We start from the raw sequence: 21718 nt of genomic DNA on the forward strand, positions 1-21718 counted from the left end.
AGCTACTACCCCTGAATAGTAAGGCTCACAGTTCATTTAATACTAATCCACCTTTTTCTGCCCCTGATTTGTTGTGTTATGGAAACCTTATATTTCCCAGGTATGGGATATGAATAGATTAGTAATGGTGATTGTACTAGTATTGTAATACTAGTCAAATTCATGCAGTAACACGCCCCCTCCTTAGCCAAATCAACTTCCTGTTCTTTCATGTTAGATTGACAGTATTGCAGGTATGTAGTTATAAATCTACACTACATTTTTGATGCTGTGTCCTTTAGGTCAAAGATCATGCTGCTTTGCCAAAAAAGGGCAGTAGAGCAACAACAGAATCATAACATATTAGTCTAGAGACTCAAAAGGTGAGGTGTGGCATACAACTAAAATGGTGATCATGATTTGAAGGTAGGATGACTCTCCAACCTCTCATGTTTCTTCTACACTTGAAAGACAATGTTCTTCTCAGGTATCTTTGAACGGCATTTTCTTTTTTTAAAATAAAATGTTAGTCTTAAATGTCTGGGGGATGATATGCTAGCGTCCCATCAGACAGTCTTTTCTGGTTCTAATACATTTATCAAACACCAGTACTGTGTCCAATCAGTACTGTGGATCACATTTGTCTCAATGTACAGAACATGAGATCAAGCTGTTCATTGTATGAAACAGTAAAGAACTAATTTTAAAACTAGTGTAATAACATTCAAAAAAGGTACAAATGCAAATAAAAAGAAAAACCTATCAGTAATATATATAAAATCAGATGTATTCTCCTAATCTGCACTAGAATACCTGCTCATTTTTTTCCCCATAAGCACTACAGTGTGACCAACTGGTCAACATAGAAATCTCTCACTATAAAGGTGAGATCATAATCGAATATGTGCTGGTACAAGACACACATGTACATCTCTCAGAAGAGGAAATATTCTGTCTGAAGTGCTCTACAGAGCCTGTGAGGAAAGAGCCATAATGTGTTACATTCCACACCCCAGAACTCCATCAGATCGTTACAAAGGAGGATCCTATTGAGGATTATGCTGAATGCAATTTTATTTCATCTGTTAGACTTTCAAGCCATTGGAGTTATTGTTATTTCAGAGAGGGACATTTCCATCCCCATATAGTTTTATGTAGATATTTGTGATGGCCCTTAGTTTCTTTACATTTAAATTATTAACATACAGTTTCAGAATATAGTCCTATTAGCATTTTTAGATAGAAGATAAATTGATATAATTAACTGGGCCACTGAAAGGGGATGATACGATTACAGTTACAATAAATAGGATCTTGCTCTTAATATAAGCCTTCATTTAAGCAACCCAAGAACGTTTTAAGCATACTTACTTGGAACCGGTAAAAGGTGCCATCATCCTTTAGTGTTAGAACATGGTCTGAGATTGGAAAGAAATAGCCATGGGCGGCCATTAACGTCCCCAAATGTAGAGCTTCCACTGTTGGGATGGGGGGAAAGAAAAGAACATTAAAAAAATTAAACCTTTTCTGTATTTACAGCCAGGGACCTTTACGTGACATTTCCTCCTGTCTCCTGTGGGTAAACACCCAGCTCTTTTACTATTTAATATAGAGATGGCACCAAAATGATTCCTCTTCCTAAGGAATTGATTTGTATTTCTCCCATTCAAAAGCTCTTCCTCTGTATTACCACTACCTTCATTACTAACTCACTCCATCCATTTCTCACTGAGAATTACTGCCATTGTGTTGTCTAACCCCTTCCCTTCAGAACAGGTCTAGAAGATGACATGGTATTAAAACAGCCTGGGCTGGTAGACATTGACTCACCTACCAGTTGCACCAGTGTGATAAGAGATTTCCCTAAAATCCCCAGTATAGACAATGTATTGAAGAATGGCTTTAATTTATCTTAGCATATAAAGCCACAGCCAATAAATATATGTGTTAAGCATTACACATGTTCTTATATTTCCATTGTACCATTGTTCAGTATGAAAGATTGAGGTCCCAGGATATTGACTACACACTTTGTAATTATTACAATTCTCCTGTCAGGAGAGCAGAGCCATACTCTAACAAGAGTGGGATTGTATTAGTTACACCATGTTCTTCCTATGGTAGTTGAGTTCCTTGGCCCACAAGGCTAAGCTATTCTCCACGAATCCCTCCAAATAACTTTACAAGCCAAACCAGGCTCTGGAATATTTATATACCCATGAAATAGACACAAAACAATTTCTGCCATTTGAAATTTTGACAATACTCTATCAAGGATGGACCAATGGCATGCATAATTTCACTTTGAAAAATCTGTTACAGTTTTATGTGCAACACAATGTTCAAATTGGTAAATGCCTATAGTTTTGCTTTCTTTATGTTCGTATCATACTTTAAAAAGAGGGGACTCTATTGTTGTAAATTCCTAATACTTAATTACTAGGTTGAAATCCCATTCCTCAGTTTTTCAGCATGGATCTATATTGTATATCCTCTCTAAACCCTGGAAGTAGCACAGTAACACCAGCAAGTCTTTGTGGCACTGGAGGAAATTACAGTCACTACATCAACATAGGAAAAAATATCTATTCAATCTGTTTCCTGTCCTTGCTACAAAAGTCATTGTGACAAGGATGGATTAATATTGTGCTTTTTTACACTTTATGTTAGTCTTGGCTATAAGAATGAAACATAGTTCTGTTGGCTCACCCATATTTCATGAGCAATATGTGTAAACTCTCTCTTTCACCTGTCCACTCACCTGAACACTTTCAACATGAGTATTTTAAATTTTTCAAGAGGATGAGTGGGAATTTTTAGCTGCTCTGAATCCACCCACCCTCAGAACCCCCTCTTGGGTTCAGGGAGAGGCAACTTCCCCACTTAGCCCAGCTAACCACAACCCCAATTCTGTCTCTGTTCCATGACAAACATCTCTTGCTCCAGCAGTCTTCTGCAAACTAGTCCCAGTCCTGATGGCAAAGAAATTGTCATCCTGGAACAGACAAATGATTGATGAAGCCCAGCATGTGTTCTCTGACAGTCCACAGTCCCAGATGCTTCAGAGAAAAGAACCAAACCCTCATAACAGACATTCTTGGAACAACATGCCCAGAAAGAAAGTTTCTTGACCCTAGACTGTTAGTACATCTGCCCTGAAACATGACAGTTTGTACCCATATGAAGTTTATCCTATCTAATGTAACCACAGATATTCTTGTTATTCATATATATTTATAAGCCATTAAATTCTACATCTTGTGCCAATGAAATCCAGAGATTATTTAATAAATAAATAAACACCGCACCCCCTGTAATTATTTTAAAACCAAATGCCTTTTAATTTTAATATCCTCCTTCTTTCACTGTGTAAGTGAGTGAATATCAAAAGACCCTCTTATCTAGCAGCTATCTAAATTATATCTATCTTTGTGTGGGGGAAAGGGGAGAAGAAAGAGTGACAGACAGATACAAATTGGTTAAAAGAAGAAATCCACCAGTCTCTTTTTTAAAGTAAGATGGATTATGGATGGCTGGGTTTGCAAGGAGAAGGACAGAAAGGATGGCACAAATAGGAATAAATAGTTTTAAAAACTTGTAATAGTTTTATTTATAGTGATACAGTACAAGGAAACAACCCAATGCCTTTTCTCACATCCATCTCTCCTCAGTTTCCCTCCTCAGAGAGAAAGACGGATCTGACTGGACTCCAAAGGCATGATCCTGCTCTCATTGAAGTCCAAAGCAGAATTCCCATTGACTTCAGTGGTGCAGGGTCAATCCTCTGGAGGGAAAGGAGAGCAGTAAATGATGATATCATCATGTTGATGCATGTCAATATGAAGCACCAGAATGTCTCAAACCTTCTAAGTCTGAACATAAATTTACTCTTCTATACAAGATGTATGACTGTAAGGATTGCACATTTACATGGATGGCAACAGTATACAGAGTTACAATAGCAAGAATGAAAAAAGAAAATATCAGGTTTGGAATAAATATAAACCCTCAGGGTATAAGCTAAACTAATGGAGGTTAGAAGGAAACAACCTGTAGAGAGAAGTTATCAGATAACAGCCTACTCAGGGTTCTTGTACCTTTTTCTACAGTACCTTGTGGTGGCCACTTTTGGAGACAGGATACTTAATGAACTAGATGGTTTGATACAGCACAATTCCTATGTAACTGAAGAAATGTAAATCCCATAGCAAAGCAAATTTCTCTTTGAGATTTCTGAAGTGTTATTATTAACATAACCAAGGAAAATTATGTTTAAATTTAAGTTTAACTTGGCAGTGTCCTTTTAATATTTCTAATAATGCATACAATTGTTAATATAAAGTAACTTCATCAAAAGTATGCAAGTAGCTTAGGATCCTAGTCTCATTGACTTTCAAAGTCACTTAGGCACTTTTGAAAATTTTACACTCTCAAACACACCTTAGCTATGTCTTCAAAACAATTCAAAAAGACATTGCTCTCCTTGTGCGCTATGATTTTTGAATATACCAGTTAGCTCTTGAAGTCAGAGGTACTCAAAAGGCATATCTGAGATTCCGGCAGTGACTTCAATGAGGTTCTGCATGCAAAAAGTATACAGAATAGGACTTGAAATGTGCCTTTATGGTTTGTGAATGAGAACTCTAAACAAGACTATTAAATCATCAAGTCTACTGATTTAATATTGGTCATAAGGGACCCTCTAATCTTACAGAATAGCAAGGTGACACCAAAGTAATATGCTTTTTCCTTTCCGGGACTGTAGTAAGAAAACCCATAACCCATAAAATATTAATGGTTCTGACAGAGATTAGGCTGAAAATGTCTTTACCACACTGTTCGCTTAACTATTGCTTAGGTCTCTCAATGTTGGCTGATTTTACATATTATATGCTGCATTGCCATCCATAAACATAAGAGAGTGGGCTAGAAGCAGAGTTTCAACCTCCTACACTGAGTTCTATTACTATAATAGTTTGTTGAGAGAGTTGTCAGGTCATTTGTTTGGACACACTGTAAATTTTCAGTTTTGAAAAAGATATTTGGGATAGGCTGGAATTAGCTACTGGTATGTGTGACATTCTAGTGCCAAATATAATATGGATGTAGCCCCAGATACTCAGAACTGCTGTGCTTGTGTGCTATGATTTTTGAATGCATCGGTTAGCTCCAGAAATCAGAGGTACTGAGAGGGCAGATCTGAGATTCCATGTGGGTGCTGGAAAGAAGGAGATTGTGACTGTAAGGAGTTTGTGTATGGCTAGAGCAGGGGGTGGGGGAACAGCAATAGCCAGAAAATGGAAACAGCTGAAGGAGGAGGCAGTTAGTGGGCCTGCCAGGTCACTCTAGATGTAGAGGAAGGTTGAGTATAATGGGGGCAGGAGGAAAGAACTTTAAGGCAGCAGTCAAGAGTATCAGATCCTTTCATCCCTAAACACAGTCCTTCCAAGTGAGCCTTGGGGCGCTTTGGCAGGACACTGATCCCACTTGTTCTTCAGCTAGAGAAAGGACTTCCAATCCTAGAGCTGTCAATCCAACATCTTTTCAAAGCACTGCTGCAGTGCCACAAAAAAAATATATTGAAACACAAAGAATCTTAGCTACATAGCAGATCAGAACTTTTCTAACCTGGGGAATCTGATGAAGATATGTTACCAACTTTATAAAAAGGATGTTTTTGTCTACAAATACTGATGCTAACAGAGCCATTTCACTTTGCAAGAATGCCTCAACCCACTTCCCACCAATGAAAGGCTAATGCATGGGGCAATTATGTAACCTAGGCTTCTTCACTACACTTATTATTTCAGGAAGAGAAGGCAAATAATCTATCAATCAAATTCTTTTCAAGCAGGTGAACAACTGCCCCAAAGTTCTCTTACTGTCTAATATCAAATTAAGAAAAGATTAATGCTATTAAGCTTGGCAAATCAGCAGTAGACCTTCTGCACAGAAAGAAATCCTAACTCCCAAAAAGTTTTTGATCTACAAACAAAAAGTACTCAAGTGTACTGATACATTACAAAACACCAAAAAGGCAACTCTTCAATATGTAGCTTAGTTTCCCAACATCAGATTAAAAAAGAAACATAGCAAGAAGGCCAAATGAAAAAGTATGGTAGAACTTAAAGCAAAATCATGAGCTTGAAAAGGAAAATTGAGCCAGCAACAGAATCACCCTACGTGCTTAAATAAAGGAATTCAATCCAGCTAGATTCTGCATTTTCTAGACATCACTGCAGGGGGAATCAGGATTTGAAAAAGCTCCTTTCATGTCCAAGAATGACAGAGGAAGATTGGGATCACCAAAGACTGCTGCGAAATACATGAGAAAAAGATAGTTCAGTTGAAGAACTCCTCTCAGAAAGAGACCTTGACAAATACATTAAAATATACTATCTTGCAAATTCTTCCTGGTTAAAAAGAAAAAAAGTTTGTATCAGACACTGAATATATATTCCGAAATCCTGGAGCATACAGCTAACAATGAGAAGATTCAGCATTACCTTACTGAATAAGTGCATACATATATATAGATATATCTATATATATCATGAATTTCAAGTGTGATATGCACACAGTTGCATGACTTCCAGTTCATCAGCCACTTCATCTAAGAATATCTGAACCAAATGATGCTCTCAGTTACACTCGACTAAGTTCACTGACGAGTTGCCATTTAGGGCATTGTCATGAATCTGTCCACGGTAGAGTGCCACTACTAGGAGCTATGTGGGGAGCACACGTGTCAGAGTCCATTTACTCCTGCACCCCAGCAGGTGCTGCGAGGTGAGTCTTTCTAGCAGGTTGGCACTCAACCCTCCGGTCAAGACCTCTTGGCTGTTTTGTCCCCGCCTGGTGTCCCCGGTGAAACAACAAAACAGCCCACAGACAGCAAACAAGGTTAAACAAAAGAAAGGAAAAGAAAAATCCGTAGGCCGCTCCATCCAGGATATGGGCCTTTCTTACCTCAGAGGGGTCTGGAAGTATCACTGTGCACTTCAGAATTCACAGGGCTTCAGTGCAAGTGTCAGTTTTTCCCCCCTTTTAGCTCAGGTGATCCACATCCTCCTTTCTACAGGAGTAGGGGCTCTGCAGACTGTCAGTTCTCTCTACAGGGCTGGAGAAGCTCAACAGTTTTTTCCCCTTCCCAGGGTTGCCCCAATCTTTTCCTTTCCTCCCTGCCCCCCCCTTTTTTTTTAAAATGGTGAAGCAGTTTTGACTGGTTAGTCTATAGCAACCACCAACTATCACTCCTAAATACCTAGTGGGTTATATTCTCTCACTATGCCCTGTGTCTTTTAGATACACCTCTACCCCGATACAACGCTGTCCTTGGGAGCCAAAAAAATCTTACCGCGTTATAGGTGAAACCGTGTTATATCGAACTTTCTTTGATCCGCCGGAGCGCGCAGCACTGCTTTACCGCGTTATATCCAAATTCGTGTTATATCAGGTCACGTTATATCGGGATAGAGGTGTAATGTAAGAACGCCCTTCTAAAATTACCTCATTCCCCTGATACTTTGCTAACCATAAGTCATTTAAATTTCTCAAAGAGCTTTTCCCCTTTCATTATAAAGATCTTACATACCCCAAGAAGGTGATCAATTGTTTCTTTTACCTTACAGCACACACACAGCCTATCTTTGTGTTTGTTTATTTAAAAAAAAAAAAAAAAAAAAAAAGATTTGTTTAAACCACAATGGCCAGTTTGTGATCTAAACTAAATCACTTCATTTTTCCTATCCAGCTCTGAAGTACTTCATTATCCTCAACTCTGAGGCACAATTCAAAAAATCTTCTTCCCCTTTTTTCACTGATCCAAATTTGTTGCCATTCCTCCCTTAAAATTTTCTGAAGTAGGCTTCTGAGTTCCTGTTTACCCAAGGCATTTCTATGTGAATCCTTCCATTTCTTACAGCCCTTTTAGCTGCTTTGTCCACCATTTCTTTCCCTGTTATCCCAAGATATGCTGGGATATGAGAAAATGTTCCATGTATCCCCATCTGTACTAACTCTGTTATTAGAAATATAATTTCACTGATTAAATCACTTGTACATATGGAGACACCCTTTTTTCTTGCCATAAGGCCTGATATTGAGTCGGAAAAAATGACCGCCACTGCTGGGCATACATCCCAGATCCAGATTAATGCTAGCATTATTGCTACTAGTTTGGCAATATCAGATATTCTTTTAGATGTACTAGTTCTCAATTTTGGTACACAATATGCTGCCCCTATACTTCCTTTTTTTTTTTTTTTTTTTTTTGCATCCATCTTTATATATCTAACAAAAAGCTAGTCCACTTTTCATCTGTATGCTGGTACACATCATTTTTTTATACCTATTACCTCCTTTTTACTCTTAAGCTTATAAAATAGATCTAAATCCACTTTGGACATCCATCCATAATTAATTTTCAGTGACAAAAAGTTTTGACTTTGAATTGAACTTTTCCTGGTCTTTCAACTTCTGCGTCCACATTTTAATTTGAATGGCAGGTGGAGTTCTAATATTGTGTACAATAGGTTGCCTATTGAATTCCCCAAAATACTTATATTTTCTTGGTACGTTCATCATTGCTATTCCCATTAGCTTTGGCCCAGAAATTTAGGTCCAGTAGTTTCATTCATTCATAGTGCAACTGGCATTTCACTAGCAGCTAACTGCAGGGCGTATAAGGGCATGGTAATAAATGCACTGCACACAACCTGTACTGGTATTAAATCCAAATTTTTAAATTTGGATTTTGATGCTGATCCAAAAGCTGGGAAGCACTAGTTGATAAGAGGTCTGATTAAGGCTCTGGAGACCATCAGTAGAGTTTTCTTACCCACCCTCCAGCTAGTCCCAGCAATACTTTTAAGGAGGTTGATCCTTCCTTTCCATTTATCTTTAACAGAGTCTATCTGATCTTTCCAAAGTAATTTAGTATGAAAGACTTCCACTAGACATCTAACCTTTTAACTATATCTATTTGTTCTCCACACAGATACAGATTCCTTTGTAGCTTTTTTTTTTTTTTTTTTTTTGGTAAATATCTATTCTTTGGTTAAAGCAATGGAAAATTTTAAATCCCATGCATTTCACCAATCTGAGGTCTCTCATCACACTTCGTTGATTCTCTTTTTCTGCCATCTCAATATTCCTGTTCCGAACACACAGAACATGACCATCTGCAAACAGAGTGACACGTTCTCTGGCACGTATTCATTTTGGAAGATCATTTATCATAACAAGCCTTGCGGATAGTGGGGAAGGGATAGACGTGGCGTATCTTGACTTTAGTAAGGCTTTTGATACTGTCTCACATGACCTTCTTATAAACAAACTAGGAAAATGCAACCTGGATGGAGCTACTATATGATGGGTGCAAAACTGGTTAGAAAACCGTTCCCAGAGAGTAATCATCAGTGGTTCACGGTCATGCTGGAAGGGCATAACGAATGGGGTCCCGCAGGGATCAATTCTGGGTCTGGTTCTGTTCAATATCTTCATCAATGATTTAAGTAATGGCATAGAGAGTACACTTATAAACTTTGCAGCTGGAGGAATTGCAGGTACTTTAGAGGATAGGATTAAAATTCATAATGATCTGGACAAACTGGAGAAATGGTCTGAAGTAAATAGGATGAAATTCAATAAGGATAAATGCAAAGTACTCCTCTTAGGAAGGAACAATCAGTTACACACACAGAAAATGGGAAATTACTACCTAGGAAGGAGTACTGCAGAAAGGGATCTTGGGGTCATAGCGGCCCACAAGCTAAATATGAGTCAACAGTGTAACACTGTTGCAAAAAAAAAAAAAAAAAGTGAACATCCTTCTGGGATGTATTAGCAGGAGTGTTGTAAGCAAGACACAACAAGTAATTCTTCTACTCTACTCCATGCTGACTAGGCCTCAACTGGAGTATTGTGTCCAGTTCTGGGCGCCACATTTCAGGAAAGATGTGGACAAATTGGAGAGAGTCCAGAGAAGAGTGACAAAAATTATTAAAGATCTAGAAAACATGACCTATGAGGGAAGATTGAAAAAACTGGGTTTGTTTAGTCTGGAAAAGAGAAGACTGAGAGGGGACATAACAGTTTTCAATTATGTAAAAGGTTCTTACAAGCAGGGGGAAGAAAAATTGTTTTTCTTAACCTCTGAGGATAGGAAAAGAAGAAATGGGCTTAAATTGCAGCAAGGGAGGTTTAGGTTGGACATTAGGAAAAACTTCCTAACTGTCATGGCGGTTAAGCACTGGAATAAATTGCCTAGGGAGGTTGTGGAATCTCCATCATTGGAGACTTTTAAGAGCAGGTTAGACAAACACCTGTCAGGAATGGTCTAGATAATATTTAATTGTGCCACAAGTGCAGGGGACTGGACTAGATGACGTCGAGGTCCCTTCCAGTTCTATGATTTCTATGAATATTAAGGTAAGGTAAGGTAAGCAGGTAAGGTAAGGCAGGTAACACTTCCCTGCGGTATACCATTATATTTATTTTCATTCAACAAACATTTCCCAACTCTGATCTGCATAATCTTTGACTCCAAAATATTCAAATCCATTCAGACATTCTTCCCCTTATCCCTATTGTACCTACCTTGTACAATAAGCCTTCCCTCCATAGCATTCCATATTCTTTTTCAATGCTGTATCCAGAAATACAACTATCATGAAATCTCTGTTTCTCATACTTTTTTGAATTTCAGTTTTCATGTTAGCAATATTGTTCATAGTTCATTTTCCTCTCCTTAGACCACCCTGCACTTTATCTATAATGCCATTGTTTTTCAAATAGGGAGCCAATCTTTCATTCACCATTCTCTCCATAGTTTTACCCAGACAGGCTATAAGGGTAATTGATCCACTTTTGTGGATAGTTTACCAGGTTCTCTTATTGGAATTACTATTACATATTTGCACCCTAGCGGTATCATTCATTTTCCCTATATAGTATTATATACTTGCAAAACAACCCTCAAATTGCTTTCAAGAAGATATCTAAACATCATATTGCATATACTATCATTACCTGCAGATGTAATTTTGCTTATATCAATAGCTTTCTCAAGTTCCCCCATATAAAACCTTTAATTTATTATAGTATCTTCCTGTTTTCCTCAACTACATAGTAGTTTATGCCTCTCTTCAATTAATTGTCTTTTAATCTAATAGAAAACATTACTCATGCCTTGGAAAGTTTCTGCTAAAACTTCTGCTCTCTCATTTCCTAGATTCTAAGTATTTTATCATTCCCAAAAGACTTGGGATGTAACTACTCTTATTTTGAATTCCAGTCATTCTTCTAAATTGCCTGTATATCTCTCATGTTTTAACATCTTTATTTAACCTCCCACAATACTTCCTCCACCTATCTGATTTTTTTTATAGTTCTTTGTGCTATTGCCTTATTTCTTTTATACTTCATTAGATCTTCACTATTTATTGTATTTTTCACTTTCTTATAGGCTTTGTTCATTTCTTTAATGGCCACTCCCTCATTCCACCCCAGAAGCGAATTGCTAGTTTTGAGGTACTTCAATATCTTAGGTACGGCTACAGTCGCTGCTGCTATTATTCCCTTTATTACATTGTTGAAATTCTCTCGGTCTTCACTCACACAGTTATCATTCACAAATTCAGTACATTTACTTCTAAATAGCTACCAATTAGCTTGCTTAAAATTCCAGGTGCGCATTTCTCCATTAACTTCAACCTTAACTTGTCTGTGAAAAGTACTAAGCATAGGGAAATGACCATTTCCCATTCCTTCTTTGTGCTCATTGGGGATAGTTTAATTATGTCGTATATTCAAGACTCCTTTCTTCATTTCCTACTTGTATGTAGTTTATTCTTTCCCTTTTGAAAGTACAAACACCTCATCCCAAGTCTTCCCCTCTATCTAGTTTTCGGTCTTGCTTAAAGGCAATATATACCCTGGAATTTTAAAAGCAAGCTTTTCAACCAACCGTGTTTCCTAGATACATATGATATCTGGTTTAGTTCTGATTTCCAGTACATTTTCTTTTAGTACTTGGCCATTGCACCCATGTGAGTGGAGTTCCCATCTTTTAGCTCCTCCTCCAGTCCAGACATGATTTGCAGGTGCAGTCAGGTGGGGACACTGCAGCCCAAGGCAGCTCCATAACCCCTTCCAGATCAGTGTGGGTTTATATACCTTGTCATGGGCACATTCAGTACTATCTTCAATTGTTCTACAATGATTAGATATGACAACTTGAAGCACCTTATGAAAACCTGAGAGAGAAGTGGGGTTTAAGAGGTGTAACAGAGTAGAATTTGGCTTCCTCTGTGGATTAATTATTTGTCTTTGAAAAGGGTCGCGTGTCTGTCATGGATATAAGCCCTCTTCAGTTTACTATGGTGTAAATTTTTGTGATTGAATATGACAATACTCCATATTTCCAACATGTGCATCATTGATTCTAGAGCAAACAGCCATCAATAGCTAAAGCAGAATTGATAACATATGTGCAGCTCTGTTAGAAATGGTGTACATACGCTGCTGCTATATACACATTCATATTTTAGTGAATTAAGCATTTATTTTTTAATCTCTATGGGTACTTTCTCCTTTGATTTTGACCTACATTCCAGTTACTATACTTATGATGATGACTATCTCTCTGCTTCTGCTGATGTCACCAGCTGTCATTGTCTGTGCTATGCATTTAGAAAAATCCATTACATCTGAGCTGGCTGCTATGGTTACAGGTAATATCCTTTGTGATGGGTGTTCAGGAGTCAGACATTTGGGTGCCTCTTCCTTCTATGGAACCTCTGTCCTCACTGAAACCACACTCACTGAGTGCTGCTCCCATTGCAAATTCTGTAGACTAGGTGGGATGAAAGGAAACAGTTTACAGTGTCTTTGATTTGAAGGAGTGTTTAAAGAATTTCTTTCCCTGTGTGTGCTTTTCCTCCTTTAAAGAGAGAAAGCAGGTCCACAGAGATAATGTGAATTCTCTCCTGGTCCCAGTGTGAGGGTGGAAAGTAGGTTGTATTTTAGTACTTTAAACTACAATTGATCATTTTGCTTTTGCTTCTCCTGTTCAGTCCAGCAGTGAAAGGACAGCAGGCATAGAAGATAGCTAAGAATAAAGGCAGGTCTAAACTACAGCTTAAGTTGATATAACTTACGTCACTCAGGGGTGTGAAAACGCCCTCTCCCGCCCCCCGCTTCTCCCCCCCATGACACAAGTTTAATGCTGTCTACACCAGCTCTATGTCAGTGGGAGACACTCTCCCGCCAGCATAGCTTCCGCTTCTCGCCGAGCTGGACTAATTAAGCTGACGAGAGAGTGCTCTCCCATCGGCATAGCATGTCTTCACCACACATGCTACAGCAACGCAGCTGCACCAGAGCCAATGTAGCACTGTAGTGTAGACTTGCCCTAAGTGATAATGACTTGGCATTCAGCACTTACGATGAGCACATGCTTCTGAAGTTCTGTGTCACTGATCCCTTTTCCAGGCAGCAGCTCAGCACAGGAATGGATTTTATTACTGCGATTTATTCCAGAGTCAAACAAACAGGCTACAGGCTGGAACACTATTTGCTGAGGATGCAGGTCAGCTTCCAATTACATTTTGGGCTAAACCATAAAGAGTAGGTATGTGGTTTTTATTTCCATCCCAAATAAAAACTTTATTATAGAAGAGTTAAGGTTGAACGCATGTTTTAGTAGAAGCCTGCTAACATCCAAAAGCAGTATCACTTTCTTTAGGGCTTGTCTACTCAGACCATCCAAAAAATTAATCCAAATTAACTGAAAGGGTGAATTTGAAGTGGATTAGTTAAATCACATTAAATCCCGATTGGAAGCTGTTATTTAGAACTAAAGTAGCCCTAATATATATGTTTAGCTTAATTGACTTTGAAAGTGGGGGGGGGGGGAGAGAAGACCAGTGTTTAATGAGTGTGTCATCAAGACCACTCTCCCAGTAATGGTGCAGCAGATGGCAGGGCAATATTACACTTCTCAGCAAAATAATTGCTAATTAATCTGCTTGTACCTGCATTGTTCTCTTCACCCACACAGCTAAATAAAATTCAGCAGCAGAATGAACCACAAAATTTTAAGCTTTTCTATGGTTTTTGGCACACAGATCATGAACAAATTAAGACCCATAACCAACACTATCAAGTACATTTTGAAAGAATTCATATCTTGTGAACATGAAGCAGCTCTGTCAAAACACAGCTCCATTTCTGCCTCTGATTGGAGGCCATCTTTTGTCTTAGCTACCATATTTCACAAGAGAGTTATGGAAATGGTTCGAGTTGCTACAATATATTGGTTGACATTTAATAATGCCCTGGTGAGGGTCCGGGCATTATTTTATTTCTTATATCCCCATTTGCTTTTCAGTATTATCACTTTTACAAAGCTCTGCCAGCACCATCGGGTCCTATCAATCATAATGGCAACCCAACATCTTATGCCACGTGATGTGTTTAAGTTGAGGTGGGTCTCAAACCTTCACCCTATAAACACCATGGGTTTATTTTATACGTAGCAGACCAACAAAAATGATGTTGTAAAATATACACAGAAAAGTGGGACCTAAACTACAATTTCTTGAAGAAACTTCCGACCCCCACAGCAATAAAAGAAATGAAAAAAGTATTGAATTATAGAAAGGAAGATAGTCCCAGAGACAAGGAGTTAAATCCTATTGCAGCCTAATCAGTCACATACCTCACTATTTTTAATTTCATGAAATATTTGGCAAATATTTGTATTAGGGTTTAAACTTAGACTTGGATTGCTTGGCTCCCAAGAGCACAAATGAATTGGTTACGGTCTCCTATTAAAAGCTGGCTTTTCATCTCCTAAGAATACTAAATTTTGAAGGACTGGCCCAACTGCTTCATTGACAAATAGGTAACACATTGTATTGCTGCATGATGCCCAAGGGTTTGAGGTAACTGCAACCCCACACATCATGTTGGCACAAGTGGAAGGGCTGGCATTATGATTTACAAGGTCCCAAGGTGGTGGCAGGAAGAGAATCAGGCCAGGAGTTGCCTAGTGCTGCAGGTGTAGCATGTGACAAATTTCTCTCTTCCTCTTTAGTTCTGCTTCTAGTGGAAGAGACCAAGTTGGGATACAAATTGCAGCATTTGTGGGGCACTTAAAGAGCCTCAAACATTTACCTAGTTTGCTTTGTGCTTAAGGCTAGATTTTCCTTAGTGGCACTGAAATCAAGCAGTAAAAAAGAGATTTTCCCAGCTGCAAACATCTAATAGATGCACTTGTGTTTCAGAAAAAAAATCACTACTTGGCTGGCAAACGTTTTGCAGTCAGATATCCATTTCACGAAACATACAGGGATAAAGAAACTGGCCCTAAACTATTGGAACATGGACACAATTCTTGCACAAAAAGATTAAGTGTTTATTTACATCAGATTAGCAATTTTAAAGAATGGAGAAAACTGTTTGGCTCTTTGTCCTGCCCATTGCCATAAGTGGTCGTATAAGGACTATGCATTTGTTCTCATTTCAGTACTATGACTGAAGATTTCTATTTTCAATTTTATTCGTTAATAGAGTTCACAGTCTTTGTTTTATCAGGGATATATTCTGGCCCTTTAAATTTAAAAATCTGGAGTAGAATCCTGGCTCCACTGAAGTTAACAAAACAACCACTGACTTCAGTGGGGTCAAGATTTCACCCAAGTTGCACACTGGCACTTCCTCAGAACTTAAGGTTTTAGACACAAAAAGGCTGAACTCTGAGCTCTGGATTCCTACTATGCCTGTAACAATAAGAGCATCTCTGGCTGGCTAGGAGCATCATACAAACTATCACTCAGGACTTGGAGAATTCCCCTGATAGCTGGTTTAACATGCCATTTCAGTCTAGAGAACAGCTAGTTCTCTTAGCATGGAGATCATGTTCTTCATGCGAGACTCAACATACATTTGGAGGTGGTAGAGGAGGTTAAACATGGGAAATGAGAGGCCAAAATGAAGTTTTTCTCTTATAGTCCTGAACTCCCTACCTCCAGAAGGCAAGAGCCTCTCTAGCATACATTGCTAGCAGAGTCTAGCTGAGAAAATGAAAACGAAATCTTTAGGTATTTGGAGCCTCTCAATAATACCAAAACGAAATGAAAAATATCAGCACATCCTGACCATTGCATAGGCTATATTTTTCCTCTTATTTCTCTGGGATACAATCCCGTTCTACATCTCCAGGGGGTCACGGAAGAGCCAACGTTGAGTGTAATTGGATCATTTTTGCTCAAAGCAGAGAGGTCATGCAAACTGGATTCTGCAGCCCACATCACTGACTCTATGGATTCAGAGATTTTGAAGCCAGAAGGGACCACAGTGATAATCTAGTCTTATCTCCTGTATAAGAGAGGCCACAGAACTTCCCCAAAATAATTCCTTTAGCACCGGAGCTTAAAAAAATCCCATCTTGATTTAAAAATTGACAGTGATGGAGAATCCACCATGAATCTTGGTAAATTGTTCCAATGGTTAATTACTCTCAATGTTTAATATTTACATGTTATTTCCAGTCTGAAGTTGTCTAGATTCAACTTCCATCCATTGGATCATGTTATACGTTACTTTTGCTAGATTGAAGAGCCCATTATCCAATATTTGTTCCCCATGTTGATACTTATAGACTGATCCAGTCACTCCTTAATCATCATCTTAAGCTAAATAGATCGCACGCCTTGAGTCTATCACTATAAGGCACATTTTCCAATCCTTTAACCATTCTCATGGCTCTTCTCCAAACCTCCTTCAATTTATCAACATCTTTCCTGATTTGTGGACATCAGCACTGGACACAGTATTCCAGAAGTGGTAGATCAGAGGTAAAATAACGAGGAGTAGAGAGGTTGAGATTCCCCTGTTTATGCATTCGATGATCGCATTATCCTTTTGGCCACAGTGTCGCTCTGGGAACTCATGTTTAGCTGATTAGCCACCATGCTCCCCAAATCTTTTTTCAGAGTCACTGCTTCCCAGGATAGACTCCCCCATCCTATAAGCATGACCTGCATTTTTTGTTCCTGGATGTATATGCAATGCCAACAGACCCCCATCATCGGCGGGTGGGATCGAACCTGGGACCTCTGGAGCTTAGTGCATGAGCCTCTACTGCATGAGCTAAAAGCCAACTGGCTGTTGGCTAAGGCTGTAGAGAAGTCTGTCTGTGGCTAGGTCTACACTACCCGCCTGAATTGGCGGGTAGAAATCGACCTCTTGGGGATCGAATTATCGCGTCTCGTCGGGACGCGACAATCGATCCCCGAATCGACGCTCTTACTCCACCAGCGAAGGTGGGAGTAAGCGCCGTCGACGGGAAGCCGCGGAAGTCGATTTTGCCACCGTCCTTACAGCGGGGTAAGTCGGCTGCGATACGTCAAATTCAGCTACGCTATTCGCGTAGCTGAATTTGCGTATCTTAAATCGACCCCCCCCCCCCGTAGTGAAGACGTAGCCTAAGTGTCTCCCTCTCCGTCCCTCCCTCCAGATGGGACAGAACACTACACCCAGGAGGTGTGTGGGTTACATATATATTTAGCTTTATTAAAATGCACATAGTTTGCTTGCACTCAGCTTACCAAATGATCCAGATTGCTCTATATTGGTGACCTGTCCTGCCCCATTTTTTGTATGTGGGTGGGTATAGGTAATAGCTAGGACATGACCAAATGGTCCAAGCATTGTTTGAATCTATTGGCCACCCATACTTTGTAGTCCACTTGTTCTGGAGTGGGCTACAACAGATAATTTTGCTGAGTCAAGGAAGTTTGAAAGAAAGGTTTTTTGCAGCTGGGGGATGGCAAGGAAAAGTTTAGCATGAAAATCTTGCTACGATTACTTTTGGCTAAGATGAATCACTAAATACCTCAAATCTAAGCCTGTTTTGATATCAGTTACTAGTACATCAACCATTAATTTTGTTTCATTATCATGAACTGCTATAATATTCACAGAACACCCACGTGTGCCCAGGCAGTTCAGATAACAGAAACATGCAACAATAGGTAGAATAATAGCCACCTTTTCAACTTGTCTCTATAGTAAAGAAAGGGGGGGGGGGATTTTCTTTTCATCTTCCTTACATCAGTTTCCATACCATACCACACCGCTAGCTAACAAAAGACAACATAATTTGTTTCTTTTAATAAGGACAATATTGTGCTTTATTGTCCAGCAGGAGTAAAAAGCTGGACATTATAATAAAAATACATTGCAGAGGCAGGTGTCCACAGATTAATTGGGAGCACATCCCTGTGTTAAAGAATCTTCTATATGCAGTGATGGTTTAATTTGAACAGCTGGTAAATATTATATAGATCAGCCTTGCAAAGAACTACTCACCCACTCAGAGACAAACATTTTATTCTGACAGGAAAGTAAAATATTTTTTATCAACAGAGTAAAGGATGAGCCAGTAAATGTCCATGACACTTTTGCAAGGCTACCTTTTATAATCTGATTTACATATTATTCTAATAATAATCCACTCCTGTATGTCAAGGTTGTCCACTTCCACTACAGTGGAGGATTTGTGCAACAAGCAGTGGAGATTTGACATAGTTCAGCAGCACACACTATTATTAAACTGAAGAAATCCCTCTGACTTTCAGACAGACGTATAATTAACTAGCCAAAATGGCTGAAGTGATGCCCAGCCATGCATTACAGAAACTTCTAACAGTGTAGTAGTTGCAGAAAGGGAGGTTCAGGGCAGGCCTCACTCCTTCTCCAGTGGCAGCAGCAGACTATGGAAGCCAGGGAAGGGGAAAGGACAGCCTGCTCTCTTTGTTGCCATAGACTGCACTGGAATGAAGCTGCTGCAGAGAAATGAGTGCCCTGATTGCTAGAGATTGGTGAACTGGTATAAAAAGCCTTTGAGGAATGTGTTGAGCAGGCAATATATTCATTTTCAATTACTGGTCACTTGATTATTTTGTTGTACATGGGTTTTGATATCATGTCGGCTGGTTATTCTTTTATATAGCTAGCGAACAGGAACAGCAAACACAGGAGTTGTGGGGGGGGGGGGAGAAAGGAGGGGTTGCTCTCCAGGTGAAGGAGTGAGAGTTTTTTGGTTTGTTGTGCGCTTGCTTGAAGATTACAGTGTGGTCTCTTTGGGGGCAGTGTGCTGAGCCAAGCAGCCTGCAAAGCTAGGCTCAGAGCTTACTCAAAAGGCTCTAGCCTGCTATCCTTTGATCCCTAACCCCTTTAAGATCCCTTGACAAGGGGGCAGGGCTAATTCAGGGAAAACAGGGATTTACAAAGCCAAGTTCTTAAGTGACCAGAGATAAGGGACAGGAGCAGCAAACAAGGGAGTTTTGTGAGGGGCTATGAGAGGTGGACACAAACAATCCCAACTCAGGACAATAAACCCACCTCAAAAAAAATACCTCCAGCAGATAAAAAAATAATGCAGGCAGATATACAGCAGCAGAACAGGGACTGTTGAGTTTATTGCATTGAATGACGCATGTACGATTACCTGCCTCCTGGGCATGTGCTGTATTTGTGTGGGGCGCAAGCAAGTCGTGGCCCTGAGAGACAGAGTACGGGAGACAGAGAAGTACCTAGATGACTCTTTCAGGGACAAGAGAGTGTCTGACAGTCTCTGTGCTGTTAAGGAGGATGAAAGTCTTAGGGAAGGAGAGCATCAAGCTGGAGCACAGGGAGACAATTCCACATCCTTTTAGATGATGTCATGGTATCCTCTCGCACTCAGGATACCCTTTCTGGGGAGGGATGCCGGGTACTAGGAAGAGTAATGGGGGATTTGATTATTACAAATATAGGTTGTTGGATTTGTGTTGACCAGGAGAACCATGTGTTAAATTGCCTGTCAGGTGTGAGGGTTACAGATCTCATGAGATACCTAGATCATTAAAAGGGACAGTCACAAGGGTGAAATGCCTGCAAACTGCATAGAAACTGTTTAAAAACATTGATATAGGCTCAGACTAAATAAATAAAAACAAAACAGGAAGAGGAATCAAAAATGCCACCATGGCAAAACAGTTGAGTAATAGTTAAAAGCAAAAATGCATCCTTTAAAAATTGCAAGTCAAATCCTAACGAGGAAACAGAAAGGAGCACATACTCCAGCAAGTCAAGTGTAAAAGTATAATTAGGCAGGACAAGAAAGAATTAAGCACACAAAAATCTAAAAAAAAAATAAAAAAAAAAAATTAAGTACACCAGACGCAGGAAGTCTACAAAATTGTGCAGTGGGGCCACTGCACAATCAAGATGCTAAATGAGCACTCAAGGCAGACAAGGATGGAAGCTAAATGAATTATTTGCATCGGTCTTCACGACTGATATGGGGGAGATCCCCCACACCTGAGCCATTCTTTCCAGGTGACAAATCTGAGGAACTGTCTCAGTTTGAGGTGTCATACAAGAGGTTTTGGAACAAATTGACAAATTAAACATTAATAAGTCACCAGGACCGGTTGGCATTCACCCAAGGTTTCTGAAGCAACTCAGATATGAAATTGCAGAATTACTAATTGTGGGAGGCAACAAGTCGGTTAAATTAGCCTCTGTACTGGATGACCAGAAGGTAGCTAATGTAATGCCAATTTTTTAAAGAGCTCCAGAAGCAATCCTGGCAATTATAGGCTGGTAAGACTAACTTCTGTACCAGGGAAATTGGTTGAAACTAGTAAAGAACAGAATTCTCAGACACAAATACAAACGTGATATGTTGGGGGAAGAGAGAACACAGCCTTTGTAAAAGGAAATCATGCCTCACCAATCTATTAGAATTATTTGAGGGGTCAACAAGCATGTGAACAAAGGTGATCCAGTTGATATAGTGTGCTTACTTTCAGAAAGCTTTTTACAAGGTCCCATATCAAAGGCTTTTAGCAAAGTAAGCAGCAATGGGATAAGGAGTAATGTGTCCTCTCATGGATCAATAACTGGTTAACAGATAGGAAACAAAGGGTAAAAATAAATGGTCAGTTTTCACAATGGAGAGAGGTAAACCGCAATCCTCCAACAATCTGTACTGAGACCTGTGCTGTTCAACATATTCATAAATGAACTGGAAAAAAGGGGTAAACAGTGAGGTGGGAAAGTTTGCAGATGATGCATAATTACCCAAGATAGTTAAGCACAAAGCAGACTGAAAAGAGTTACAAAGGGATCTCAAAACTGAGTGACAGGGCAACAAAATGGCAGATGAAATTCAATGTTTATAAGTGCAAAGTAATGCATATTGGGAAAAAAATAATCCAAACTTTACATACAAAATGATGAGATCTTAATTAACCGTTACCACTCAAGAGAGATCTTGGAGTCACCATAGATAGATAGCAACAGTCAAAAAAGCTAAGCACTTGAAATTCCCCTGTTCTGTTTGTTCTGTCTGAAGCATCTAGCACTGGCCACTGTCAGAGACAGGATACGTAATAGATGGATGGCCATTCTTAAAATAACTGTCAGGGCACCAGGAGATGGGGATAGGAGTCTTGTTTGGTATTAAAATTGAAATATAAATAAATGCATATATATTTCTATAATTGCTGTTTCCTAGTTATCTTCCATATTCTAAATACAATTTTCAGAAGCATAAATATAGCCTTTGCTTCAATGTTGCTCAACCTGTCACAGTTATTAGGGTAGTTAAAAGCCAATACCAGATGGATCCCCTTTGATCTACATTTTGTGAAAGTAAGCTTCCATTTGCTAGGGATAGCTC

General features: G+C 39.3%; 1 protein-coding gene across 6 annotated transcripts in view; it reads right to left on the minus strand.

Moving 5' to 3' along the window:
• The window catches only part of RGS7 (regulator of G protein signaling 7), a 420700-nt gene that overhangs the window by 89791 nt on the left and 309191 nt on the right, over positions 1–21718 (minus strand). For 4 of the 6 annotated variants that reach the window (XM_065400366.1, XM_065400368.1, XM_065400365.1 and 1 more), the window contains one exon: positions 1351–1457. The exons of the other annotated variants lie outside the window; for them this stretch is intronic. In XM_065400366.1, the coding sequence (XP_065256438.1) occupies positions 1351–1457 (107 nt within the window). The remainder of the gene's footprint in view (positions 1–1350; positions 1458–21718) is intronic. 6 annotated transcript variants of the gene reach the window in all.

Source organism: Emys orbicularis, chromosome 3 (genome assembly GCF_028017835.1).
Source record: "Emys orbicularis isolate rEmyOrb1 chromosome 3, rEmyOrb1.hap1, whole genome shotgun sequence".
Lineage (NCBI taxonomy): Eukaryota > Metazoa > Chordata > Testudines > Emydidae > Emys > Emys orbicularis.